This window comes from Cuculus canorus, chromosome 10 (assembly GCF_017976375.1).
Source record: "Cuculus canorus isolate bCucCan1 chromosome 10, bCucCan1.pri, whole genome shotgun sequence".
NCBI classification, from domain to species: domain Eukaryota; kingdom Metazoa; phylum Chordata; class Aves; order Cuculiformes; family Cuculidae; genus Cuculus; species Cuculus canorus.
In genome coordinates, this window is record NC_071410.1 from 176,201 (window position 1) to 203,826 (window position 27,626).

General features: G+C 46.8%; 1 protein-coding gene across 2 annotated transcripts; it reads right to left on the minus strand.

Annotated features, from left to right (window-relative positions):
* Window positions 1-326: 326 nt before the first annotated feature.
* LOC104054341 (rho GTPase-activating protein 20-like) lies at window positions 327-26,487 on the minus strand. Of its 2 annotated transcripts, XM_009555321.2 has the most exons (16): window positions 26,386-26,487; window positions 19,498-19,733; window positions 18,563-18,645; window positions 15,766-15,936; window positions 15,014-15,163; window positions 13,431-13,472; window positions 12,625-12,709; window positions 11,700-11,777; window positions 10,941-11,007; window positions 9,437-9,625; window positions 8,794-8,969; window positions 8,101-8,262; window positions 6,798-6,907; window positions 5,693-5,882; window positions 4,961-5,078; window positions 330-4,390 (listed from the first exon to the last, which is right to left on the minus strand). In XM_009555321.2, the coding sequence occupies exons 3-16, from the start codon at window positions 18,640-18,642 to the stop codon at window positions 2,661-2,663; spliced, it is 3,348 nt and encodes a 1,115-aa protein (XP_009553616.2). In that variant the 5' UTR covers window positions 18,643-18,645; window positions 19,498-19,733; window positions 26,386-26,487; the 3' UTR covers window positions 330-2,660. The 2 variants fall into 2 exon arrangements, with proteins under 2 accessions (XP_053932017.1, XP_009553616.2); XM_054076042.1 differs by lacking the exon at window positions 15,014-15,163 and having other exon boundaries at window positions 327-4,390.
* Between the last annotated feature and the right edge of the window lie 1,139 nt (window positions 26,488-27,626).

Sequence of the window (27,626 nt, forward strand, 5' to 3'; positions counted from 1 at the left end):
AAGAGTCAAACCCTGTAAACTCCCACGATAGGCTTTGGCTTCTTCTCTGGTCCATCATACAAAAATCAGTACAAAACTTCATCCAGGGAAGCTACCAGAAGGCTGTCAGCTGTGGGAGTTTTCTGGTGTTAGCCAGAATATCTTCTGCAAGATAAATGCAGCAGGGTGGGTTGTTCTGCAGGGGCCAGCCCTGTTTTGGAACCAGGGATGTGGTGGGACTGGGGCTTCAGTGGGTCTCTGTGGGCATGCCACATCTTTTTAGGGTGCTTTGTCTGGCCTCTCCCAGCGTTTCTATAAATGAATCTCTTTCTGACTTGCTAGTAATTCCTTAAGGTGATGCAAATTGTGAGCTCTTACTCTGCATTTGGTTCAGGCCTCCCCTTGCTTGAAATGAGCCCAGCCTCTGGGACAGTTTACAATCTGTTAGCATGTTTAGAACACAGAGTAACAACTCTTACCAGTACACAGACTTTTCTTGAAATATTTGGTGTTATTTCACCTTCTTGAAAAGATACAAATGAGAGTATTGCCTGAGCTGATATGCTGGATGGGGCTCCTCACCAGCTTCATGGATCCAGGGAGCACGTGTGTTCCATGGCTCAGGTGGGCGTTTTGCAAAGCACAGGAGAGGGAACCCAGAGCAAGGGAACAGAAGGCCATCACTGCACCACTCTGACAAACAAACGTGTGTCATTTATTGAAATAGGTACAACTGTAGCTCTGGAAAAACTGTGACTGCCTTGTCAGTATTCATGGAGGAGTTGTATTGTGATTATATACACCTTCCATAATACATGCATCACCAAGGTGAGCTGGGACACAGAGCACCACAGCTGGGATTTACATGCATGGTGTTTAACAAATCAAATTCTACACCTTGGAAAGTGAGCTCTGGGCTTCCCTCAGTATCCCATGGTGAAGCTGGAATGCTAGGTAAGCATTCTGGCACTGGCTGTGGTGGGCACCTGGCAGCTGAGTAGGCACAGCAGATACCAAGCAGCTCCTTTCACAGCGATAGCTCCCTGCTCTATGCCAGGCCTGATTCACAGCTGGAGCCAGGCAGCTCAGGTATGGCCCTCTGCAGATACTCCGCAGCTTTTGGGGGCACTTAGTCCACAAGAACTGCCCTCCACTTGCTAGGATTCCTGTACTTATCCTTCACCGACTCAATGTTAAGGGAGTAAAAGGAACATCTCTCTCAGAGGAGCTACCATAGAAAACTCTCACACAACTTTGAAATGACACATCCTGAACCCCTCAGACTTTTCCCATCATTTTCTTAACACCTGTCAAACTAACATGGTGCTCTCACTTTCTTCCCAGAGCTTGGCTGACAGCAGCGCAACCCTCTTAGCAAGACCTATTATGGCTATGACGCTTCTGAGTATTGCTATAACTGGAAGCACAGGGCTAGTCCACTGGCTACATTTCTTTTTAGTGGTGCACCACAAGTAGCCTGATTAGCGCATTCCTGCCTGGCATTTCTCCATATGTAATTCAGCTGGAGCATACTGGGTCATGTACTATGTCAAGTGGGAACCCAATGCTTCTCTGAGACAGCACAATCCTGTTGAAGCCTGGACGTGCTCGGCTTATGGACTGTCTGACAACTTCCTGGCCAGAAGGACCTTTGCTTCAGCATCCACTCGGCAAACATTCTTGACACTTCCATAACTCCTCGACCTCATCCTAAAGCCAAATCCTGCTTAAGACCCTCTCAGCATGACTAGCAATTTGATTAGTTTCCCCATCCACAGTGCCTCTGGAAAGGGCCTTCTGAAATGTCACCATCATTTACGGAAATATAATGTTGCCTTTCACTAGGACTGAAAGGACCAGCCACTCTCAGAGGACACCGAAGATGACAAATGTTCATAGCCCTGTCCAAGGAACAGTGCTGACATCCTTTCTGTAGCTGTGGCTCTGTCACAGCTTTGGAGAAGGCTTAAGAGAGGAACTGATGCACAATTAATTGGGGAAAAAAAAAAAAAAGCAGTCTTGAGCTTAAAATGTTACATATGCCATCTATCGGTGAAAGCTGGGCTTGGGGCTGTGGGCTCTAAATGGTGTTTCTGGAACCCAGCCTCAAATGGGAAGGAATGTAGCCAATGAGCTAAGTCCTTGGGAGACAAGAGGAGAGCAGAGAGAAGGAGTGGTTTCTGGGCTGGAGGTGAAGACTCTTTCTTTAGATGAATGCTGGTGATGAACAGTGGAGGATTTTGTGCAAGTGTGAAGATTTTTAACTAATTCTGATGGAGCAGTAGCTGTCCCAGTTCTCCAGTTGCCCACAGGCATCAGCAGCTGTCTGGAGAAAATGAAGCAGAGTTTCTCCTTTCCCATTTTGAAAAGAAACTGAGTCAGACCCTGTACAGGTCAGCTAATTCATGGATGGGGGATTCTGGTGGCATTTAGCTAATTAGACACCCAGCCAATGAAGTCTCTTCTGTAGAAAAAAGGGTGTAAAGGAAAAACAAACAAATCCAAAGCCCATATGCCCCTCGCCAAAAAGGATGTTAAATCTCAACATTACATATACATTAGCATCTTTACACTTATTGCCCCATGCAGCCTCTAGATTCTTCACATCCTGATCATACCTTACAGAATATTTTCTGCTGCACATACACAAAAAAATATTCAGATCTCCCACATTCACCTCCCTAGACAAACGTCTCTTCTGCAAATGCCACAGTATCACGCTGCTCTGTGGCCACCTCTGCAATTGTCTGGCTCCTGAGCCACTCCACCCTGCTCCGGAGGAGTTCATTCTCCACTGCTTCAGCCTCAGCCAGGGGACAGGTCTTGCTTTCATCCTGCTTGAAATACTCCCTAACAGTGTTTCGGATGGAGGTGGGGAGGATGATGCGAATGGTGTGGCTGAACGTGTCAAAGCTCTTGCTCTGGGTTGGTGCCTGCGCCATTTCCACTGGCTCGCTCTTCAGCTCCTCAGGAGCGGAGGCACTTTGGGGGCTCTCTTTGTGCTCTGCCTGTGGGGATGGGATCACTGGTTCATGATGGTAGTGCCTGGAGATGGACTCCAGGACAAGGCGGGTATTCTGACCATAGAAAACTGTCTGGGGGATATGGACTTGTACAGTCTGGAAGTTCTTGGACAGTCTTTGCTCGCTGCTGCTGGGTGAGCCACTTCTGCTGGTGTTTGACATGGATCTCGCCTCTTCCCCTTCCACAGCAGACTCCCAAGAGCTTGCTTTATCTGGGGCCATGTAAAAAGTTATCTTGGTGCGCTTCAGGTTTTCCTGCCTTGGAGGGCAGACACCAGCACTTTTGATTTCAATGTTCTTCACTGCCTGCTCCCTGTGCTGCTGGGGGCTTACTTGTGGGGATCTTGTGCCGGCAGCTGGGAGCTCAGGGGTTTGTTCAAACTCCTTGGTACAATCCTGACTTCTAAGCCCTGGGCCAGGACCTCCTACACGACTCAGCTGACTCTCCTCTTCCTCCCAGTCAGTGTCAGTTAGTGGGCTTCCCAAGGCAGCCCTGCTGACAAATGGAAAACCTTTCCTCTCTCCAAAGCAATGACTGCTCTCTACAGCTTTGGGTTCATACTCATGGCAACTGTTTGGGTCATGTGGGTGTAAAGGCAGAGCAGATGTGAAGGACTTGTGCCACTCTTTTGGGGATCTTATGGCAATCTTGGGGGACACAGCATGAAGCCTGGCAGATGTGCCAAACATGAATGGCAGGGATGAGACATCTGTGGGACTGACAGCTGATGACTCTGAGCAGTAGGAGAAAGCACTGTCTAAGGAGCTGAGTGAGGAGGCAGACGGGGAGGTGGTGGTAGAGGACAGGCTGGAGAAGCTGGACCTGTTGGACAGGCTGGATTTCTGAAGGCTGAGCTGCTTCACCCTAGAGCTGGCCTGAGGTGGCTGCCGCAAGTTCTGCCTGGCCTTGTTAACCCCAGGGCTTAGGCCTTCATCAATCAGCTTCTGGCTCTCCACTTGCAACTGCTTGAGCCTGTGGATGTAGTCTGTATGGCTGTGCATGATGGTGGCATCGCAGCTGGATTGGCGGGCCACCGGCTCGTGGCTTTGAGCCGGCAGCAGGGAGCGGAGGCAGACGCTGGGCTCTGACGAGCACCGGTCCCTGGCAGAGCTGAGGGAGCGTATGGAGCCAATGGAGCAGAAGGAGCCCTCCTCTTCCAGGAGGTCATAGCTGTCTGCACTGGTGTTCTTCCAGACTTTGCTTTGGTAGCACGCTGTGATCTCACTGAACAAGTCCCAGTCTTCCCGATCCTCATCGAGTATCAAGCTGCTGGATGGCTCAAAAATGGCATCTGTTTCAGGTACCAGGTGGTGCTTCGGTCCTTCTGGGTCACAAGCAGAAAATTCCAGCTCATCAGAGGAATCATCATGCTGGACCAAGTCTATACCTATGGCAGAGAACACAAATTAATTTGTTGCTTATGTCTTCTAACCCCATATATTACCTTACAAGCAACGCAGGGAAATACTATTAAGTCCATGGAAAAGCAAAGGCAATCCATTATTTTCACAGGGATCAGAGCAGGACTGGGAACAATATCAAAAATTCTGGCTTCATGACCCGAGCTTTAACCACTGGCCTGTATTCATAGGGCAGTTAACAGAGATAACTCAATCTCTTTCTAATTGACTGTCTGTTTTAGCTTTACAGAACTAATCTGGAAGAAAAGACTACTGCAACAGGGCATTGCTAAGGCTATGCTAAATTCTTGTGACAGCTGGAATAGGTTGAACAGGGAAAGACAGCCATCCTCAGGGACAAACTGGAAGTGATGCATGTCAGCCCTCTGCTTTGCCTTCGCTGCCTGCCTGTGCCTGACAGGCAAAAGGAAAACCAAACCCAACGTTTTTTCAATGCTTTTCCTTGCAAGACACATGAAGGGAAAGCAAACTGTTGCATGAGGACTTCACTTATTAAAAGATAAGCACTTCTGGAGGATAGAGCACCACCAACTTACCCAGAGATTCCTCTGAGTTTTTTGACTTCTTTTTGTCTGCTCTTTGAAACAAGGAAGCAATGTCACCTCCAAAAATCTCCCCTGAGTTTTCAATCAGGAACTGCACTAATAAGGCCACCTGGCAATGACACGAATTTATAGAGTCAGTTTCATGAAAATGCAGCCAGCTGTTTAAAGCAAGTCAAATCCATCCCAGAATGTTCCTCTTCCTTTGACAAAGGCATACTTTTCTACAGAACTTTTTGCTCAAGAAGCAGTTAAGAATGTGGCAATGTGTCTCTATGTACTACACCTGAGGCAAGAATATGAGCTACATGACCTGTAGTGAGCCAGGTACACTACATTCTACAACTCTCCTCCCTGTCCATAACACCTGACAAGCTACAAGCAAGAATTTCTCTCCTCTGATGCACTATGTTCATAGGTTACTTTGTCTCTGCACAATGGATTTAGACCCAGCTGAAGACACTCCATCTTTCCTGTGCTTGCTTGACTGTACAGGACATTCATCTGGTAAAGAAACCACAGCTTCCCTTTCCACCTTCGATAAATGGAGTGGCTAAATTCCCCTCCCAGCACAGGCACCGATAGACAGGGGAAAGGACAAAGCCCAGATACCACTCTGCCAGCAAAGTCACCAATACTATGCCTTCTTTAGTCTACAAAATACAGTGCCCATAAAAAGCAGTAAAAGGGGAAGACACACATGAGGCCAAAGCCCTGAGAGATTACCTTCTTTGTGGATCTGCTCTCCTCTTCAGGCCCAGTGGGACTTGGTAGCCACAGCATATTGGGTGCTATGCAAAGAGCCAGGTTAAAGGCATTCATCTGATTGACGCCAGAATTCTGCTCAATATGATGGAGGACTCCAAAGAGATGTCTGAGTAAGATGTGGTTGGCCTCTGGAAGCTGGTTGACCAGACTATTCAGGGAGTGGGAACAAAGAAAACCAGTGCTGTTCACACAAAATCTGCTCTTCAAGTATCAGGAGCTGCTTTCCAAAGCTTTTATTCCCTTCTGTCCTTTGGCAACTAGCCTGAGACATACACATTTCACAACAAAGTAAGACTGTGTCGCTCCTCTCCACCAAATGAAGAGAGGCATCCTTATTGCCTATCCACTCTGTCACAGAGCTGAGGGACTAGGGGCCTTGCAACCAGAACATGAATGTGGATATCTATAACACCTTCACAAACTGACAGTCACCCAAAGGAGATGCATGCAGCTCCAGGCCAGCAGCACAGGAGACAATGCCACTGCCTGCGTCCCATGCTACAGTCACAATGGAGGATGGAGGCCCAGGCCAAATGGTGAGCTTCAAAAACCAAGATGAGCCACTGACATGAAGAACTGTGATATACTGTATGGCCCACAGGATGCTGACAGACTCTTCTTGCTAAGGGCAGTGGTTTCAAGGCAGTAAAGCTGGTTTTGAGGTTCCAGTTCATAATCCCGGCAAGGCTATTTCTTCTAACTGCCAATATGATGATCAGCTTCATTTTGTGCTCATAAGAAAAAAGTTACCATTGTTCAGGTTAAGGCTCCAATTCAACTAATATTTGATATACTCCTGGTGGCTGCATTATTGTGTTTTTTCATTTTGCTGGTTCTAGTAATTTGAACTGGTCACCAGAAAAGAATTTGCTAATGACATTTTTTGGGGTCAGAAATACTAACAATATTCATAAAAGACCATCGAAAGGAAAATATTCTGACCAGTAGCTCTGCTGGGGCCTGGAGCATTGCCAGGAGTCTCCCAGAAGATGAAGTCTATGCATAGGGCCATATACTCCCCCTTCTCCAACCAGAAGAAGGTATTGCATAGGATTTTACAAACCTTTTGATAGCTTCAATCTTATGTGCCTGATTTTCCGTGTCCACAGCTTCCATCCACAGTCCGTGCATGTCTGAGGATAGAACACTGTCAGGTATATTTCGGAGAAAATCCTGAATTAAATATATATATGCAGAGCAGTCTGGTCAGTTTTGAATTCCTTGGTTTGGTTTCATGATGCATACAGTCATTGTTTATTCACATTAAGCACAAGATAAAAAAAGACATGACCCAAATGCATTTCTCTCCCCTCCCCACGTCTACCAAGCTGTCCTCCTTGGGGCTCTCCCCCCAACACCGCAGAACTGCATAGCAGTGGAGAGCCAGCCCTCGTGCCCTGTCTCTCTCCAGAATGGTACCCATCGCTGCTGCTGCAGGCAGAGGACTCATCCCTATGGCTGTGCAGGTTCTGTCTGAAACAGTTCTCAGCTATGAGGTTTCTGATTTGTTTGTTTTTTGGGTTTTTTTTTAATCCAGGGACTATTTAACAACTTAATGTACGTCTGGTGTTGGGAAGTGCCTGGATATCCCCTCATCAGTAGCTTTATGTATCAGGTCAACAAGAGTGAGACAGAGATGTTTTTTGATATTTCAGGTGCCTGAATTGTTCTGCTCAGAGTTAATTGGCAGTTCAAAAGATAGGCTTTTTCTTACTAAAATCTGAGTCTTATTACAGCTTCACTTGTCACCCACCACAACCCCTCTGCTTGGGTTTTGCAGCAGTTTTCCTTCTGGCTTGCTGGCTGATTAGAGGGCAAAAGCTTATTGTCTAGACAGTACAGGCCAGCTCCTTGGAGCATGGCCTCTCTGACTGGGGGGATGCAAAACAGTTGCACTTAAATGTCTCCATGCAGTCTCTTCCGTGTGTCCAGAAAGGACAAGGAGCATCTGTGCTGCTGCCACCAAAGCGCTTCATATCTATGTCACTGCAGCATCTGAAATGCTGCATCCAGAGTCTGGCATGTTGTTTGGCACTGTGAAATGACTTCTGCATAGATATTACGGTTATCTCGGAGGGAGACATTACTATGACACATTGCCTGCAGGAGGCTCTTGTACAGGGAGGTACAAAATGAAACACTGGCCTGAGGGCCACTGCACAGGTCTTCAAGTGAACACAGGCACCACTGGGTTGGGCTGACACTTTTGTGCATTTGGATGGACCAAGCCATTAGGTGAGAATATGCTTTGCTGGAAGATGCTTTGTGTTCTTCCCCAATCTTCCCTACCCACAGAGACTCCTGTTGCTCCCTTAGAGAAGGAAGGCACCATTAGCCCCACAGCTGAGTTACTTGGCCAAACATACCGTGATGACAGCGGCAGCCACAAAGACTGACTCTCCATCCACCTGGACATCATCTCCAGAGTTCAGCTTCTCCTTCAGCTCCTTGCAAGTCTTGGCATTGGCAGAACGTCTGAAAATGCCCCTAGTAGAGGGACCTTCATGGTACAGCAGAAGCAGCATATCCTAAGAGAAAACCCAGTTGTACTTAAGAGAAGTGCACTGCCCACTTGTTTGTGTATATCACATATTATAACATGATTAGCGTAAGAACTAAGGAATACCAGGAAAAGGACAGACACACAAGGGGTATATTGTGATTTAACCAGGTACAATAGCCTGCCAGTAAGTTGCAGGTACTGTTCATGTGGGTGCGCTCATCCGGTGGCCAGTGTGAGTCTAGAGGACTCTTGCAGTGAATGAGCTCTAGGCTATGGAGCATGGCACAGCCCATTGACATTGCCCCTCCTCAGCTTGGAATGGCCTGGTCAGAGAGGTCCATTGAAACAGGATGTATATTTGTGCACAGTGATATGGATTACACTGGAGAGGGACGTTTTCACCCTTGTTACTGAGCTACACAGTACCTTGTTACTGAATCACAGGCAAATGACGGTCTTCTTCCCCATCGAATCCTCAAATATCACAGGTGACTTTAAATTCTGGGCTGAAAACATCAAGTTCACATCAGGACGAGCAGTCTAGGCAGTGCCTTACCATAATTGGCTTGGGGAGGATCCCATCAGGACAGACAGAGGACAGGGACAGGCCAAAGAGCTTCCGTGGGGTGGTAGGTGACTGTGAAGGGGGGCTGCCCGCAGGGGTGCTGCTGCTGCGGCGCAGGGCCCAGTCAATCAAGGACTTCTTCCTCTTAGTGTGTTTCTGCAGCGATTCTGAAAGAAAACCCAGACCACTATTCCACACCTGTGGGTCTTTCCTACTGCCCAGTGCATGATCTGCAGCAGAGACAGAGTTCCCAGCACAGCCAGAGCTTCCTACCATCACATGTTTATTAACTACATTCTTAATGGGGACAGTCAGATAATATACAGCAGCGAAACCACTTCTTCATCTCTCAGCCAGCAGTAGAACTGCTATTCAGTCACTGTTCATCAGGGAACCTCACCGTCTGTGCAATGTAAGAATGGCTTGTAATTGAAAGTAAATCAAAGACTGAAAGCTAATCCTGAACATTTATACAGACAAATTTAGCCCCTCTGCAATCTCTTTGTCTTTCTCTTTGCTTACACAGGTATGACAGTGACTCTGAGATACATGTACAACGTTACAAAGATTTTGGAACTGTCATGGAAAGCAGCAAAGGCTCTGTCTGCTTATAACACGCTCCTGCAGATCGTACCTCTCCTCAGCTGAATTGGAGCTTGGAGCCTGGGTTTCAAGACAAATTGACACTGTTTTTCCTTTGGGAGCTGAGCAAGGAAGGACGCAGCTGTCCCACCAGCCAGGACGGTGTTAATGTTGGTTCCTTGTTGCTGGTCAGCAGAGTCTCGGAGACCGTTCAATGCGATGCTGAAAGGATGCTCATGCCCTGTTGATCAAAGAGAGGTGTGTAAAGAGCAAGTAAAGATGCAGAGCTATGTGAAAACAGCTTCAAACCTGGGCAGAAGGAAGCACCCACATCCAATGGCTCCTGCTGCAGCTAAGCAATGTGGCTCAAACCCTTCACCTGTGGACTAGAGGCCAGGGCACATCTATGCATACATAACCATTGCTTTACAAGTAAGCTATTAACTGGGTTTAAGCCCTTATTAATAAGTTTATGGGCCCCACTGCACTAACAAAACACTGTAAGCATTGCTCTATGCAGGAGTTAGCTTAACAATGACCGTCCAGTATGTAGTGAACAGATAGCCACGGCGACCTGGAAAACACCAATAAGCACCCACAAGTAAACATGTGCAGCCTAATGAACCCCATAATAGTAGTCTTACTACACCAACATGGTCTTTGGAGTGAGACCTCTTTAATAAACCAACATGCATAAACTTCCTTGGAGAGCCTGGGGATGTATCTATTTGGTTATCACAGAAAACATAATGCAGAGTCAATGCAGAGCTCACTAGTTGGGCAGAACTCAGCAGTATACTGTGGGGCAAACCAGCCTGTGCAGTACGTGCACCACTGACACATCTGTCAAAGAAGCAGGCAGCAGTTTAAATGCATCTAACAGCTTTGGTTTACATGCCGGGTAGATCAGCATATTTCCTCGCTTCCTCTCTGGCTAGATGTACATGGTGGGCTCCTCAGTGAAAGTACATGCTGTCTGTCAGTGCTGTCAGTGCTGTCTTGCTCTGATGCAGCAGTACAGCCACGAGGGCTGAGTCTGCCCCAGACCACAGGCAGAGCCTGTGAGGTGAGGAAGCCTGCAAAGATGAGCAGGAGAAGATGACCAGCCTCCACACATGGAGTCCTGCAAGCTCACACCAGCAGTCGTGGGGATGGGACTGGGCTTTGGGGCATGTCCTACCCTTGCATCTCATCCACAACCCAGAAAGAACATCTTAGGCCAGTCTATAAAAAATCTCCTGTTCACCTGGAGCATCTGCTGAAAAATGTCATGGACTCCCATCCAGAAATGCACAGATTTGCTCGGAAGAGGGAGATAATTGTTAAGATCTATAAAGATGTCACCATGTGTTCATTAAACATGGGTACTGAGACCATAAAATCCAAGTGACATGTCACATCAGCTTGATGTCACATCTCACATCAGTTAATGGTCCCTTACAATTGTTTTTTTAAGTGTAGAGTGCAATGTTTATGTTCCTCTGTCACACACACCAGTATAACTTATCACGTCTTCCTCTGATGCCATAACGGAGGGAAAGTGGGAGAGTTCTTACCAATGAGAGGGTAAGCAGGATCGTCTTTTCCAGAGATCACCCACAGGTGGTGGTCACTTGTCCTGTCCTGGTGGTTGAGGAACAGAGAAGAAACCACATTAGGAGAAAGGAGCCAGGGTGAGGGTCCACGAAGTTGCCCTCCACTCAGAAAGCAACAGACAGAGATAAGAGCAGAGCAGACCAAACAGTGGGCGTGCACGGTCACCTGCAGGTCAGCTGTGGCTGGGAGGAATGGTGCTCTGGATCAGTCAGTCTGATACAGAATGGAAGCGGAAAGGTTCAGGAGAAGAGGGGAAGCAGGATGTAAATCCACATGATGGTTTCCTGGCCTAATTTAGCAATATGTTGCATGAGTTTCCTTGGTTTTAAACTGTTGGAATGCTGTCAAAGGTACTTGTTAAACGTAATGGGAAAGTCTGGACCACTGCAATGGGGAAGGCTCATCTGATCACATCATGGGTTTGTTCTGTATTTCATGGCTATATCAATAATCCTTTGATGACCTTGGCTCAATCCTAGTGCTGGATGCAAGCATTGAAGCCCTCTGAAATCCAAAGGACTTTATTATATAAGGTTTGAATTTATTGTAGGCATGTAAGCACATCTGTGTTTCTAATACTTGGCACCCACACAAACATATCACTGCCTTACTGGTCAGCTACATCAAATCTAGACTCCTCCACATCCACACAGCCCTTTAAACCAGGCGCAGTCAGCTTGCTTAGCTAAGATCGGGCAGAATATGCAACTGCTGCTTACCGGAAGCCCAAGCTGTAGCAGGGTCTTCTGCATCACACTTTCTGCAGTTTCCACATTGGACACATTGACCATGGCAGTCTAGAAAGAAAAACAGGAAATACAGGAAGCTAATAAGAAGGCATGAAGCTTGGCTTCAGTTTCTTGTAGCTTGAAAATCTTGGGAAAGGATCACTCATCTGTTTATTGACTGTCTTTACTAAATGATTGTGATTAGAAGAGTTGTACTACTTTGAACTACACCACAATCATTGTTAAGGGTGATGGCTATACATCAGTGAAACTGTTCTCTGCTCCTTCTTCTGTTGCAGGTTTATTGTACCATCCAAAGTTTTTGTCCAGTAGGAATCCCAGGAAGCAGGCTCAGATGCTGTATTTGATCACATCAGCATTTCAGCGACAGTGGGCCACTGTCACTCTAAAGAGTGAATGTGGCACCACACTAATGGTGTCTGGGGTCGCTCTCTGAGGGCTTGGCATGAAGCCTAGAAACAGATGCTATTACTGTGAAGTGACTGGGACACATTCCAGTAAATTAACTCAGGAGAACACACCAGTGTTCTCAACTTGATCAGTACCCTCAACTTACTGCAGTGAAAATGGGAATGCCTGCACTCAACCACAAACCATCACCATTTATGAAACAAAGCAGAAGGAAAAGAGAAAAGAAGCCAGAAGCCAAGACTTAAACTTAAGACTTAACTGCTCCTTGGTAAGGGTCAGGCTACCTCCTGATTTCCCAAACGAAAATTCTCATGGGATTCCAGTGGGAAGGATGCAGTTGCCCAGATGCACACCCCCTAAAACCTTTTCAGGTGGGACTTGAATTTTAAACAGGGGCAGCAGCACTGCAGCCCTGCATTCACGCCCCTACCCATAGCCCCCCACATAGTGTTGGTATGAGGAGCAGCTTCTTTGCTTTACTTACAGAAGAACAGTTGTCAGTGTCCAGCACCAAGATCTCAAGGGTTAGGTTCTTCAGATATTCATTCTGTTTTACCTCACTGATATGCCTGAAAGTCAATGAAAAGGGGGGAGGAATATAATTCCCAACCAAACTTGAGAAAGATCCTAAGATATGGATCCAAGCAGTCCAAGGGACCTGCTCCTTGGCACTATAATAAATACAGATTAATTGTGGCAGTAACGATAATATGCAGTGTTCAAAGCGTGGTCATATGCTCTCACTGGCTTCTTTATCTTCCGAGGCCTGAGACTCAAACCCCACAGGGCAGTACTGTAATGCAGACGGATGTCTAGCACAACACCTTCCAGCATCCCTAGGATCACCACTGTTCTCCACAAGTCAAGAGACTTCTTCGCCTCTGTACCTCTACAAACACTTCTGCCTGGACGTTAGTGAAAACACATGAAAACATAACATGAAAAAGAAACAACTGCAGCCTTTAGCAAATACAAACTTAATTCCAATCAAAAATCACTTGAAGAATCAGTACCAACTGTGACATTTCCCAAAGGCAACATCCAGCTCCAAAGGAAAAAGTTTTCTCCACCAATGTTATCTTCTAGTGGATTTCACCTTTTCTGGACTACTCACACCAATTTTGCTTTCACCCAGGGGCTTCTACATTCAGGTTTCAAAGGTGGGTATTTCAAAGAATAGGAAGACAATGTGCTGGAAACCAGACAGTAGTTTGACACCCAGCCTGACAAAATTCCTCTGGGGGCTGCAGAGGAACCCTCCAGGAGGAGGACAAAAGGAGGGTCACTTACCACAGCAAGGCTGACAGCCATCGGTCCTTCACATCAGCTGAGCTGAAAACAAAAAGGGAGGCAAGGCATCAGACAAGTGCTGAGCGGGTAACAGCCTTTGGAAACTCTACCCAGTTTCATTTATCTATAGTTGTAAGTCAAAGTTCCTTCCTGCAAAGCCCTGGAACAAAAGCACAGTCCTTTCCTGCTTCTATCCTATTTTAACAAATAATAAAAATAATAATAACAAAAAAATCCCAGCCACAAACTGGACTCCATTTCCTGCCCAGGCCAGCTAGTGTTCTGATAAGGGACAAATATCTTCCTGTGATGTTGGAGCTAACTCATCTTCTGTGCCCTTTCTATTTTTGCAGTGACCTTTAACTGCTATTTTCTTTCCCCTATTATTTCCTTCCCACGTCTGCGAGTTCTAGAAGCATCTGCTGCTAATGCAGGTTACCCAGGTCTCAGTGATGTGAAGGAAACAGAACTGCTGTTGGGTTTGGACTAAGACACAAACAGCAGCTTGCGTGTCAGAGCACGAGTCCCAAGGCCAGGAATGTATCACCCAGGAGATACCATCCTGACCTTTGGAAACGGTGAGACAGCGTGTATGAAACCAGGGTATCCTCACCAAGGCAGCTGCCCCACAGAAAGAAAAGCACCAGGCCAGCTCATCCCTTCCCAGCCATGTAAGCAGCACCCCTGAGGACAGAGTGGCTCTTGAAGACCGGTGGCCTCTCTGCTTCACAAAAGACAGTATGAAACTGAGAAGCCTGAGACAGCAGCAGTGTGAGCTCTCTCTGGATAGACCAACTCTAGATTCAGGATAGACTGAATTCCAGGCAATAAAAAGCTCACCTGCTTTTTGGTAAGCCTTACTAGCTTGGGCACAACACTGGGATGGCTTTTGAGATGGCATTTGGACATGAATGGGCTACTCCATGCTCCACGCTCCCCTGCATTTCTGTTCTTGGGGTTAGCAAGGGATAAGCAGGCTCCGGACTGTGCTGTTCGCGCAGACCCATCTTGATGAACCTTTCCATCTTTATAGGCTGTTGCTGTAGACTTGTGACACCCTGGCAGATAACTGCAGGAGTAAGGTTTGCCCAGGAGCTGCCCATGCCACACTAGGGATGATAAAGGATTTAATCCTGGCATAAGGCTACCTGCTATTTTTCACTGACATAACTAACCTGTTCTTCGTAATGAAAAATTCCCAAACTAGGGCTGATCTCCTACAGAGATGGCTGCTGAAACACTGTGCTTGTAGATTATATGATGACACAAACGGGTTTGCTATGGCAGCTTTGGTTGTGATGCTCCAGGATATTCTGCAGCAAGGTTAGCTCTTGCTATAATAATATTTGCAAGGGGTGGTCCTCTAAAAGGCTCTCAAGGATCAACCTGCAGATATCTTTCTAAGGGAACTGACTCCCAACATCTAAGTTTTCACCACACTGCCTAATCTGAGTGGAAGTCCTCTGGAAGAAGGGTTGTAGTTGAGTTTGTAGTCCTGCACCCTCAGTGATCATTCAACTTGACACCTGGGAGCCTTGGGCAGCTTCCAGGCTACAGAGGGAGATCTGGGTCTGATGGGATACCTGAACGTGACCACATAGTTGGTGGTAGGCCAGCCAATGACAAACGAATTCTCAGGACTCATCTTTTTCTCTGTCACTTCGTTCAGACAGGTGCCAGTCCACACTTCACTCAGAGGCACCTGCTTTTTCAGCTTCAGACTGGAGGAGGACCTGCAATTCAGATTAAGGATTTCTTAGGACAGGTCCTAACACTGAGACCTCTAGAGCCTGGCCATGCCACCTCCCAGTAATGCAGATGCAGTGAGAGCAAGAAGTCCCTCACAACTAAATATCTGGGCATGTGAAGGCACTTCAAGGACGTTTTGCAAGTGGATTTTGGGGTTGGTGTCTGCAGTGGGGCAGCTGCGGCTCAGGGCAATGTCATTCTCTTGAGCCACATGCAGGTAGATGGTAGCTAATCACTGTCTAGGCTAATAACTGAAAACACCTAAGCTCTTAATTTATGCTACTTCTGGCAGAAGTAGCCAGACCAGAAGTCAGTTTTACTGTCTTTACTGCCTCTTGCCCTCACACTGTTTCTTCAAGAAGCCACATTAAGGGAAAGAGCAAAACCAAGTAGACAATGCTTTCCTTCAGGAAAATGGAGTGAAACATCAATACCAAAAAGAATTTCTGGAGGTGGAAGAGGGAGATGTCACATTTTAGATCCACATTTGTAAATAAGAGTTATTTTGATGCTGCTCCACAACCAGGTCAGAGCCCAGCTTCAACAGCACATACTGGGAGAAGGAGTGAGTATGAATCCATCTTACTTGGACTTGGCGATGACCAGCACATCGCTGAACAAGATCAAATGTCTTTCCTGGGTCTGCAGGCCCACGGTTAGCTGTACTCGTTCATCCAGGACGAAAGTGGAGCCTGGGCTGCTGAACACTCCACTCAGCAGCCCATTGTTGGAATGGGAAGAGGAAAGGGCAGTTTCCCTGAAGAAGAAAGAAAAATCGTAAGACTTTGTCAGCACCTTTTTCCTTCAGGGTTCATGACTGGGCACAGACACCTGTTGTGGAACAGCCCAACAGACCTGTGATTCTCCCAGCACTGCCCCTATTGCTCTAGATTATGAAATGCACTGGCTGCCTCTGCCCAATTACTTTTACCAGCCTCAGACAGATGGAAAATTGCCTAAATGCCTACAGCAAACCTGGAGAAGTTAAGCTGCTGAAATATTCATTTCTGAGTCACTTCTCACTCAGGTAAAACACTCATTTCCTGCATGTGCAAGTGAACTATGACTTAAAAAGAACGCAGCAACCCATGGGCAGTCCTTGGCTCATAGCACTGCTCAGCCTGGCATGGAGACTGCCATTTCTGCACTCATCATTCATCCGTACTGAGCTACTTGTCAATACAAGGGCTGCAGCACAAAGAAAATGAACTGCATGCACCAATCTAATTCCAGCCATCTGATTCTGGTTGCCTGGCTGCAATCCAGCATCTCATTTCTACTGAGACTGATACGGTACTGACCATTTCCAGAGAACCCTGATGGGTTTTGCATGTTGACTGCAGCCACCAAGCCATCATTGGGATCAAACCAGATCCCTTCTCTATGCTTTTTCCAGCTGGAAGAGCTCCATGAAGTGCTAATCTGCCTCCTCGCCTCTCAGCACCCTCCCAGTGCTGCTCTGGGCTCTCGTTGGCAGCGTTGGCAGGGCAGCAGGTCCCATAGCCAGTTACAGGGTCTGCCCATGCCCTGCAGGTGGAATTGTGCTGAACAAACGAGCAATAGTTCTGTGCTGATCCTTGTTCAGAGGTGGTGCTGGTGTGCCTGACCCTGACTGAATGAGCTAACCTTTGAAATGTGGCCTTAGATTTATGTAGACAGAAAACCAATAGATATCTACTCTCTCTACACGTAGACAAAAATGTCTACCCTGTCAGCAGCAAGGGCGCATGTGGAAGAGGTACCAACCTTCCCTCCACCTGTCAACACTACTACTCCCGTTTAGGGGAGTCTCTACACAAATGAAAACCACATGATCTTTAAGGGCAGTATTTTTGGCATTGTTAGCCTAACTCCATTTCCACTGGCCTCATAACTGGGCCCTTTTGATTCCACAGCAGTGAGGCTGAAGTTAGCCATGAGCTGCTGTTTTAAAACCAGCCTCAATCACAGAAACACTCACACTCCTGCAAGCAGGAATTCCCACTTTCCTCTTCACCACTCCCCAGCCATCAAACAAGGAAATTCTTGGCCTATGCATCTGTTGTCTCTACAAGTGAGAAGCTAAACCACCTTCAAACTCAATATTAAGAGCTTTCCCTGTGTGTCAGTTGAGCAGCAGGAGACACATTATCACACAACCCAGCAGTAATTTTCTAAGGCTGGCAGAGTTACAGTTTTGGAAGTACAACGGCAGGATAGCAAAAAAATCTCACTGATGCTCTGCTGGCCTAAGCAGAGATGGCACTGCATGAGCTCCCTCCAAAGCAATTCATCATGAGCAATGTTTAAAGCTTCCCTCCCTCGCAAAGATATTCTCCAGCCAAATAAAGGCAAGAACTTGTTTCTCTTCTTTACTTTTTTGAGTGCAATTTAGAATGGAGTAGGGGAATGACAAAGAAGCCATATAACTTTGTCAGAAGACAACCAACTGAAAATCAGTCCGGTCCTTTATTTGAAACAATCCTATGAGGCTGACGCCCCACAACTGTTTCAGAAGAGCAGGATGCACTGTGCATCAGTTATCTCTGGTGCGATATAAAAGGACTGTGCTTCAGGAGGACTGGTCCAGACCAAACTGTCAATCAGTTCAGCTTCATCATCTCTTTCTTACAAATCAAACTAAAGGAATCCCTCAGGAAATGTTATTTATAAGATTGCTATTTGAACAAGGCAGAAAGGAACATGGCATCCCCTCACCTGTGTCCAGGAGTTACACAGTGCTGAGAGAGGAACAGAGGATGACACTGAAGAGGGCTCAGCCCCCACTAAACAGCCAAGGAGCTCAGCTCATGGCAGAAGCCTGGCACATCTGGTGTGTTTGTACCTGACTCTATCTGCTAACACTCCTGGTGCTCTACAGCCATAGGGACCATGCATAAGCAGAGCATGGAATGGCTTGGAGTCACAGGCAAGAGAGGGAGCTTTCCACCTCAAGGTCACTCCTTAACCTATCCGCCCAAGATGGTACAACAGTAAGGAAAAGCTGCTGTCATACAACGGGGACATGACTGTTCAGAGGATGGCCAGATCCAGTGGCTCTCCCACCAAATGGCTAAGCTGAAGCCACCTTACACAGTCCTGGCAGGGTGTGGGCAGACTTCCCTGCCATCCCTGGACACAGTTCCAGCCCCTCACACACCCAGGTGAATCTGCATCTGAGACAGCCAAATCCCAGGGCCAGCCCTCCTGACGCTTGTCCAGCAGACGGAGCAGGGGCCACAGAGATCTCAGTGACAGGTCCCAGGGGTTTGCCAGGCAGGGACTCTTCCATATCTGTCCATACAAAAAGTGCCCTCGATACCATTAAGTGAATTTGAAAACCAGTTTGATTTCAGTCATAGGCAGAAAGGTGGATAAAAGAGTCAGAAAGATATTTCCTCTACCTGGAATGGTACTTCGACTTGCTGAGAACTTTAGTAATGGCAGAAGGGGTAGATCGTCTTCTTTGGACTATGGGCTTCATCTTCTGCAAGACAAAAAGACATTCCAGTTAGTCTGGCCACTTTGGAAGCAGATCTGCCCATTGCACTCTACACGTTCTCTTTTTACCTAGCTAGCACTCATGAGATCTCAGCACTGAGAGCCAAGATCTGCGCTTTCAGGCACCTCCCTTACTATTAAAACACTTGTCAGCCCTCCCTTTTATGTAGGACAATTTTCCTAACTTGAAATGCTTCCAGTTTTCACAGTCAAAACTCAAAGTAATGACATGAAATTAAGCTTTACAATATCAGTAGTGCTCTCAAAGTCGATTCTTTGTGTGTGTGTATGTGTATGTATGTAGACAGTGACAGATGGATGGTGATTTCTTCCTCATTCCCTGATATGACCTTGCCAAGCAAAGATCTGTCTTTGGAAGTTTCACAGAGAAAACAAAATAAAAATAACATCAACTCAAAAATGTTCGGTTTAAAAAAAGAGAGTCCTTACTAGAACAGAACATCTGACTTCCAGAGGTGCCTTAATAGGATAAAATGTTCATACAAAACATAGCAGAGCATCAGTCACGCAATATCTCTGGGTAGGAGGAAAGGAGGAGTGTGGTTGCCTGGTGGAAAACCCCAGCAGGCTGCCCACTGCAGAGGTCACTGGAATGAACACAGCAGGCACTCAGGGCCATCGGTTACATCTTTGTGCCAGGGACATTGTAGTCACGTCTTGAAAGGTACTGTAATAAAATTTTGCATGTGATAGTATCTTCTGTGCCAAAGAATCCTATGGCATGTAATGACTTCACTGTAGGTGAAGCAATCATTCTGGCCACTCCAAAACTAGCCTCCTTTGTGGTACAACATAGTAAGAAGCACCAATGACGTACATGACATGAGTGTGGTGTAGGAGGACATTTTACTCAGAATAAATTCCAGAGGAGATTGATCAGAGTGTCAGTCCTGGTGGATTTCTTCTCCGGACCATCAGGAATGGTTTCTGACAGTATCAGACTGGTGGCAGTAATACTTTCCAAGAAGCTTCATCTTCGCCCACTCATTGCACTTCTCCAGAGGAGTCCGAGGACCTGTTCACGGGTGCCAATTCCAGCAGACACTGGACCACCTGTGTAAGCAAACAGACAGAACTTCCGGTTTCCAGTGAAATGATGTGAATACAGGACACAAAGTATTTCCCATACTTGCTGTCTCCAAATAAAATGCTAAGATTGTCAGTTGCACATAGGTCCAGTTGCCTGATCCCAAACCAGAAAATTGCCTTCCAAGCCCTCAGTCAGAGTCTCTTTGACCCCAACCAGTCAACTATCCCTGGCTTATCATTACTGAGATGATGGCCACAAGATGTGCTGCTTTCAGCTGGGGGGCACGTACCTCTCCTTGTTATAGCCGGGGAGTGCTTTTGTGGGAAGTCAGCTCTGCTCACATTAACCAGGCGCTGGGATCAGAGAACAGCCACAGGGACACAGTATAACCTCTGTGGTGTTTTGATGCCATAGAAACAGATTCTATTTTATCCAACATATTCTGAGAGTGCTTGAACACTTGCAACATTCTGGGCCATGCTGGTGCATCACTCATCTCGAGGCTGCCGATTTTAGCTGTGTGTTTCTTGGCACAGGGAAGCTGTGAGTCTGATGCCCCTCATTCCAAACCCATGTACAGCCTACACTATTGGCTCCACTGGCCGGCATGAGCTGTTTTCTTCCCCCACAGTGATCTCTCTGCTCAAATGTTACTTTTCGGATAGTAAAGGTGGGATGGACCTGAAAAATGACGACACTGGCTTAGTACTGGGCAAGTTTTCCTTCTGCCAATAGCTGGTCAAAGCTTGCAGCGTCTGTGGCACTGGAATGTTGCTGTTTGGTTCAGTTCACAGTCAGAAATGGTGACAACAATTTTTTTAATAGCCAATTTTTCTGCAAAACATAAACTGAAATATTTGTTACAGAAATATTCTACACCATGTCTTCAAAACCAGCAGCTGATGGGAGTTGGAGACCCGTGACCTGTGCCAGCAGCAGCGGGAAGCTGCTGGTCAGACATCTCTGATGGTCAGTGCAAAGTGGTAGGGAAACCCATCTCTGTCACCCATAAGTTGCTGATGTGACAGGATACTGTGGATTATGATGGCACAGACCGCATATGCTTCCAGACCAAACACGGGAGGTAGGCACAGCCAAGGAGCTTGGCCACCGGCAAGGCCAGGGCTGCCTGGGTGCAGGACCATTGGCACAGCAAGGCATGACAGATCTCCAGACCTTGAACGTCTGCGTTAATCCACATGACAGCTGCTGCAAAGCCCCAACACTGTGGGGCTGTGTGGGTAAGCTGGCACAAATCACAAACATCTTCCAATAGGAACTCTCCTGGCAGGAAGCTTTAGAATCCTGTGTGGCAGGAAGAGTTCCTTCAGAGCCTTCAGTTCCTTCGTTTTACTGGAAGGTGCTTTCAAAGCAGTGTGTTTCCATAAAATGTTTGTTTTCAATTAATCTGCATTTTCCAGGGGAAAAAAAACAGGACAAGAAGGTTTCTGGGTAGCCCTGCTTTGGCCATTAGGTGTGTCATCAATGAAAGAGAGACTGAAAAGCCATTCTGAAAACAAGCAGCAGTGAAGAAACGGGAGGATGAAGCCTCTGCCAAGAAGTGGGGCTAGCTAGGAAGTTTAAAATGAGTCTGGTAGGTCCATACTGCTCCCCAGTCCAGAGCGGAAACATCCTTCATGAGGCCTGACCACCCAGCAAGGATGATCAGTCAGAGAACCTTGCCTCACCCCCTGCGCTCTGCTGAGACAGGGATGGCAGCCATACCCCCTTCCCTTTTGATGAGGGAGAATTGTGTACTGGTTTTATTCATGTTGTCCCTTGCTAGATAGCCATGGACATCACCCAAAAATTAAGATGCAACTTCAGATCTGGACACCCACCCATCCATGTCTCACGTTGTGAAGGAAAAGGCCAGCTACTCCAGTGAGCTCTGCATTTAGCATCCCCCCTTCTGTTCCCTCCCATGCAATTGTCAAACGAGCCCCTGCACTGACTCTGTGCCACTACACACAGGATGTAAAGAGGTCTGAAGCTGCACTTTATTATAACCCATCACATGGAAATGAGATCAACTTCACACTCCAGAACTGACACTGGACTGGCTTCCCCGACTACCCCCTAGCAGGAGTTGAAAGCAGTAAGTTCAAATATAGGGAGAGGGTTAGTTTTGGTATACCCCTAATCTCAGCATACTGATGTCTCACCATAAGTTCTGCCCACGCTGCTGAAAGGAGCGACCCTACAAATGTCACCAATGTGGCTGCAGGCACCCAGCTCACCCTTCCGAGGGCAATTCGCTTCTACCAGTACTCTCAGTTGCCTCTTTCTGTTATTCTCTCATGCAGAATACTTGGCTGTCAGTGTCACTCTCTTCAAGTCAAACAGTCCTCTTTCTAGTCGTGAAGATGGTGAAAAGGTATCATGTACTCTTTTACAAAAATACATATATAAACCTGGACTTAGAGTAAATTCCATGCTGACATTCAGATTGGTTAGGGAGGCTTATGTTTCTAAACGCAGAGTCAAAAGGAGTAAAACATAGGAAACAATGTCTTTCATTTTTTGGAGCACCGCAGATTGCTCAGAGCCAATAACACCAATATTATTCTTATTCTTGGAAGGACCTTGTGTAACTCTCTCTTCCTACAAATGCTCTCATCACAGTGCTGGTATATTGTGTCAGAGCAAATAGCTGATCACTGCTATTCATCAACTGAACCCAGGAAAGGCACATTTTTCAGTGATCTGCTGGACCAGAGCAAAAGTTACCACATAAATGTAACACAAGGTTATTCAGCTCTCAGGCAACTTTAAAAAAAATAATTAAGAATCCAATTAAGACTACAGAAGCCATTAACCGACCGCTTGGGCTCAGATCCATCCGTGTGAAAACAACCGTTACTGCCCTTCTACCCAATAATGAGTTTATGTCAGCAATGGCATTCCTATAGAAGTATCTTAATGAGATAATGTGAGACACTGCTGCCTCCCAGATGGGCCCTTTCCTGCTGTGCAGAACAGCCAGGAGAAGATGAAGCAGGCTATTGCATCCAGCTCTGAGGGCTCACTGCTGGCTGTGCTGCCATGTTCCTCATCCAAGGGACAGTCATGTTTTTGCGGCTGGAGGAGCAGCTCCATACATTGTGTTGAGACACCAACCCATTCCCAGCTCCCAAGCAGCTGCCATGCAAGCACCTCCGCGGCACACGAGGGCTTCATGGCTGCTCTGGAGACATTTTAGGGCAGGTGAGTAAGGGAAGAACAGCAAATGCTGTGTCCCTAAAGGAATGCCTACCACTGTACATGCCCACGATTGGGTGTCCAGCCAAGCAGCTCTGCCCAGACTGTGCTCAGCTGCCAGAGGGCCAACACAGCCTGTTTCTGAGACAGTGGTGGCCTCAGCAAGGTGGCTTTCTGCTTTTTTCTCTATACAGCTATTATGCTTCACCACAACATTTTCCAGTTGATGGGAACTAAACCACATCAGTCTATTCAACTGAACCCTTCCTTACTCTTACCCCACACATCTCTACCCCAGCTTTGAAGTGACTGATTGGAAAAACAGAGACACTGAGGCTCAGAATGAAGATTTAGGTAACATGCCCACAGCGATGCAGAAAAGCAGTGACAGAGCTAGGCTTGGAAGCAAGGTCTTCCTTCTGGGAGAGGTCCAAGCCAGGTGTCCTTTCTCCTCAAATCACAAGGTACATTCCTCAGAGTCATTACCGTGGCATTTTCATTGCAAAGACAAGACAGCAGCAGTTCTGGCCCCAGAGGCTTATCCAAAAGCACAGACCACCATCTGTGAGCAGGCAGAAACAGTGCAGATCGAATCTCACGGAATATTATTGGGAATGCCCGATACTTTGAGGTAGAAGTTTCTGTTGTAAAGCTGGATATATATATCACATTAGAAGGGAACCTGCAGCATTTAACAGCATAAAAATTCATCACTGAGGCCAAAGTAAATTATGAATCATGCCCTTTCTTTAAAAATGCAAATAAATAGTACTGAATTGAGCTTTGGCAAAATGAAAAACTTGCAGAGCAGCCAAACCCGAGAAACAGAAAAATGTTACGCATTCCTTCGCATCTTTAAAATACTCTCCTCTCTTCCCCTTGCTTGGTCTAAAACTCCTCCTCCTGCCATATTAAAAATTAAGAACCCATTAACAGCTGGGTCTGCCCAGCTCCAGAATCACTTTAGCCCTTCCAAAGCAGGGCCTTGGAGCTTGAGGCTGCTGGCCTGGCCACCATGCTGGCCTGGATCAACTCCCAGAGTATGAAATGCACAGCACCTATGCTCGGTGTGCAACACAGGAAGATGTAAACTGCACAAGGCAAAGAAAGTGCAGACTGCAGTCTATGGGGCAAGAATGCTTCAGGTCCACGGCACATGCCTTGGCTTTCTCTTAGGGATGGAAGCAGGCTTCTTTCCAAGCCAGTGTCCCTCAGCCCTAACACAAACACACATGAATTGTGTTCCCAAAGAAAGGTCAGTCCTAAGATCCCACCATAAGAATGGTTCACCTGCAAGCAGAGGATCAATAGGTGACCCTATCTTCTCCACCTGGTAACTGCCAGCAGCCCCTGGTGCCCGTAAGTGTAAGTAGCTGCTGCGTGGTGTAAGTCTGGTATTTCTCATCTATCTACAATTATTAAACAATTCTATTTGCAGGTTGGCCATGGAAGATACCTTAAAAAGAGGCAGCTGTGTGCATCTGGATTGCATTACAGCTGAACATTAATCCCTTTATACCTTATAAGCATCCTGTTAGCATTATACAGACTTGGGGTTGTTAAATGGCATTCTCACAGCTGGCTGGCTGAAAAAAAGGTTAATTGACAGTAGCTCTGCTAACACACACACCACGAGAGGCATTTCCCTCCTTCTGTTTCTTCTTCATCTGCCTGTCAACACCAGGACGGGTGACACACTAACTGGGAACACTCACTGTTCGACTCCTCCTCGATACTCATGACAGGTTTGTGCTGATTTGTATGATTCACTCCCACAAAATTTTGCAGTTGATGGAAATAGAGAATAGTCATTCCAGCCTCAAGTGAGGATCCAAACATCACAAGTTTCAGTGGAGCTGTGAGTCCAAGGTTACACAAGCTGGGCAAATAAAAGTAGACTTTGGCTTGAACAATTGTGCTCTTTTGCTAGTTTTTGGAGTTGCAGGAAGACATTAAGGGTTGAGCAGTGACAGAGGCCAAGGGAGAGACATCGCTGAGAAGCTGGGCAGAGGTGGAACAACAGGGGAGAGCAGCATCATGTGAGCTAAGCCATGTGAAAAAGAGAGTGTGAAGGAGGAGGCTGAAAATACAGCCTGAAGAGGTGCCAGTGCACTGAGAAAGAGAAGGAGAGAAGCTTATCATGGAGGATGAAGAGCTCGGAGATCAAATAACTTGGAGGCTAGAGGACAGCTTGCCAAGTGAACCTAACAGAGAAATATGCACATTCTTGCTGTAAAGAACTCTTGCTATGAACCAACATAAGGCAGGTTGTGTGCCCTAGAGAATGCATGCCAGTTCTTTGATGGCACAAGAGCTGGAAAAAGATCAGTAGTGGAATCAAATTCTTCACATTAAGTTCCTTATAGGAGGCTGTTATAATTATTCCATGGGAGCAACTGCTGTAAACAACAGCAGAAACTCATAGATGAGCCAAGGAGAAGAAACAGTTAAGGCAGAAAACGTCTTGTTCCACTGAAGTCCATCATAAAACATCATTGCTTTGCAGAGGTGGGGATTTGTAAGACCGGGTACAGCACCTCTAGTGACTCAGACGAAGGGTAGGTAGCGTAATGACTCTTCGCAGCCCACGCAAGGGCCCGGGCTGGGGTCAAGGAGGCGGTGTTGCTCTGCAGGACAGAGGGGCAGAAGAAAGACACGGCCACCTTCTGGGAGGACCCAGCCTGTGCTGGCAATGGGGACATCGTAAGGCTGTGGGGCTTTTTGGAGATGTCACTCTCTGAGCCTCTATTTCTGGTGCAGCTTGAAGGGGCAGGCAGTGGAAAACTCCAAGAAACACTCTATTTAATAACAATTAATCTGATTCATATTAGCCCTGCCTTAATTTCTCCCAGTATTTCTTTTTTACTTTTGCCTCGACTCCTACAGGAACTTGTGTAAAAACCATATTGGCTGAAACTAAGCCAAATACAAGATACATTATGGGATGCCAACAACCCCTAAGGCTTCTTCATCTGCCCCCTACACCTTGTTTCCCATTACTTGGGTTTAACACATTTACGTGTAAACTAACAGTTCCAGTCATTAGCACTTATCTGTCTCCTTGTTTAGTACTTCATAATTTGATAAAATCTTTCCAATTTTGACGCATTCAGAGCAGAAAACAATTGTCCAGCAAGATCCAGAAGACGGAATTTATATTTCTCACCGCTTAGCTGTTAGTCCCTATTGGTTTTATTAATTTCCCAGCAGAAAATTGTCCTGAGGCTGAGGAACAGCCTCTTCATTTGCTCTCCTTGTGTAAGCACATGTGCATATACACATCCGCATACTGACACAAACATGCAGAAAGGTCTTTGATTGATAAATTTCTCAATAAACAGGGCAGGCAATTTCAGACCCAAGCCAAAAAAAAGATTTTGAATAGGAATTGTGAAAAACAAATTTTCAATCACAAAATCATCTTGTTTTGATTCAGTTTCCCTCTCACACACCACAAGCTGGACTCCACTCTACCTGTTTTCAGAGGGGCTAGCTATGGGCACCAGGTTTTGGAAACTTCCACATCCTTATCCGTCCTGTCAATTGCTCTCAGGGGAACACGAAAGGGGCAGCACTGTGGAGACAAGAAAAGAGGGGTTGATTCCCTATGCCCGTGGGTACCCATCCCTGTGCCAGTCCTCCTTCCCACAGCTCCAAGATCCCTCAGGAGAAACTGCTGAGAAGTGGAAGATGAACAGGAGTGGAGTTTGTTGGGTTTTGGAGTTGAGTTTTTGTTAAATCACAGTGACTGCCACAGTCCCAGCCTCTGAATGAAGCGGAGAAGGTGCTGCTAAGCAGATTGCCTATCTGCTTCAGCAGGTGTAAGAACTCACACTGCCGACAATTTCGCAGACGAGGCAAAGAGAATGCTTTGGGGAGATGCCAGGTTCCTATCAAGAAGCACAGGGAGAAGTGAGGAACCAGCAAGGCAGATCTCCCACCTGAGTTGAGAAGCTGGCCATGCAGACCAGATGTGCACCACCCTGTGGTACTACTCCAAGGAGACCGCAGCGCATCAACGCCGAGGCAGATGGTCTGGGATGTCTCCAGACAGAAGATGCACTGCTGGTACTCCAGAGGCTGCTGGAGGTGTTTGTGATGGAGGCAGCCCAATGTGGCTGCAATTGTGCACAGCTGTGAGAGGGACGCAGGTGAGACACAGTGAGAGCGGCTGTGTGCTGCTGCAGGCGTTCCCAGAAAAGTGTGTGGTTGGATCTGCTGGGGTGCTACTTGCTGTGATGATGGCACTGTTAAGAGTGGAGGAGCGAGTAATGCATGCATGAAGGTGAACAGAACCTATACGGGACTCTGGAGGGTGTTTGAGAGTGTGCTGTCAAAACAGACAGGGAACAGCAGAGGGGTGGTGACCCTGCGGCAGGCAGGAAGGTGGAGTACAGTGTGCTGGTGTGATGCTGTCCATGAGGGACAAGCAGAGGATCCACAGGAGGGATCTCTGCACCAGAGCTGCAAATCACAATCTTGCATATTACGAGCAGAGAGGATCTGAGATTGTGGCTAATCATGGCAAAAAAACATCCACTCTACTGTCAGGCTCTTTAAGAGGAACCATATCATTGGTACATTCCTTCTCATCTCCCATACCTAAGAAGTAAAACTAGTCTGACTACACAGATGCTCATGTGGCATCCCCTGGTTACAACCTAAAAGAGCTCTACCCCCTGGAGCAAGCTCCTTTGCAAAGACAAAGCCATGCA

Coding starts and splice junctions, on each gene's coding strand:
- LOC104054341 (XM_009555321.2), bottom strand. CDS start 18,642: ATGAAGCCCATAGTCCAAAGAAGACGATCTACCCCTTCTGCCATTACT. Junction 8,970..9,436: donor TCCAATTCAGCTGAGGAGAG/GTACGATCTGCA, acceptor GTTTTCTTTCAG/AATCGCTGCAGAAACACACT. Junction 8,263..8,793: donor TCCTCCCCAAGCCAATTATG/GTAAGGCACTGC, acceptor GTTTTCTCTTAG/GATATGCTGCTTCTGCTGTA.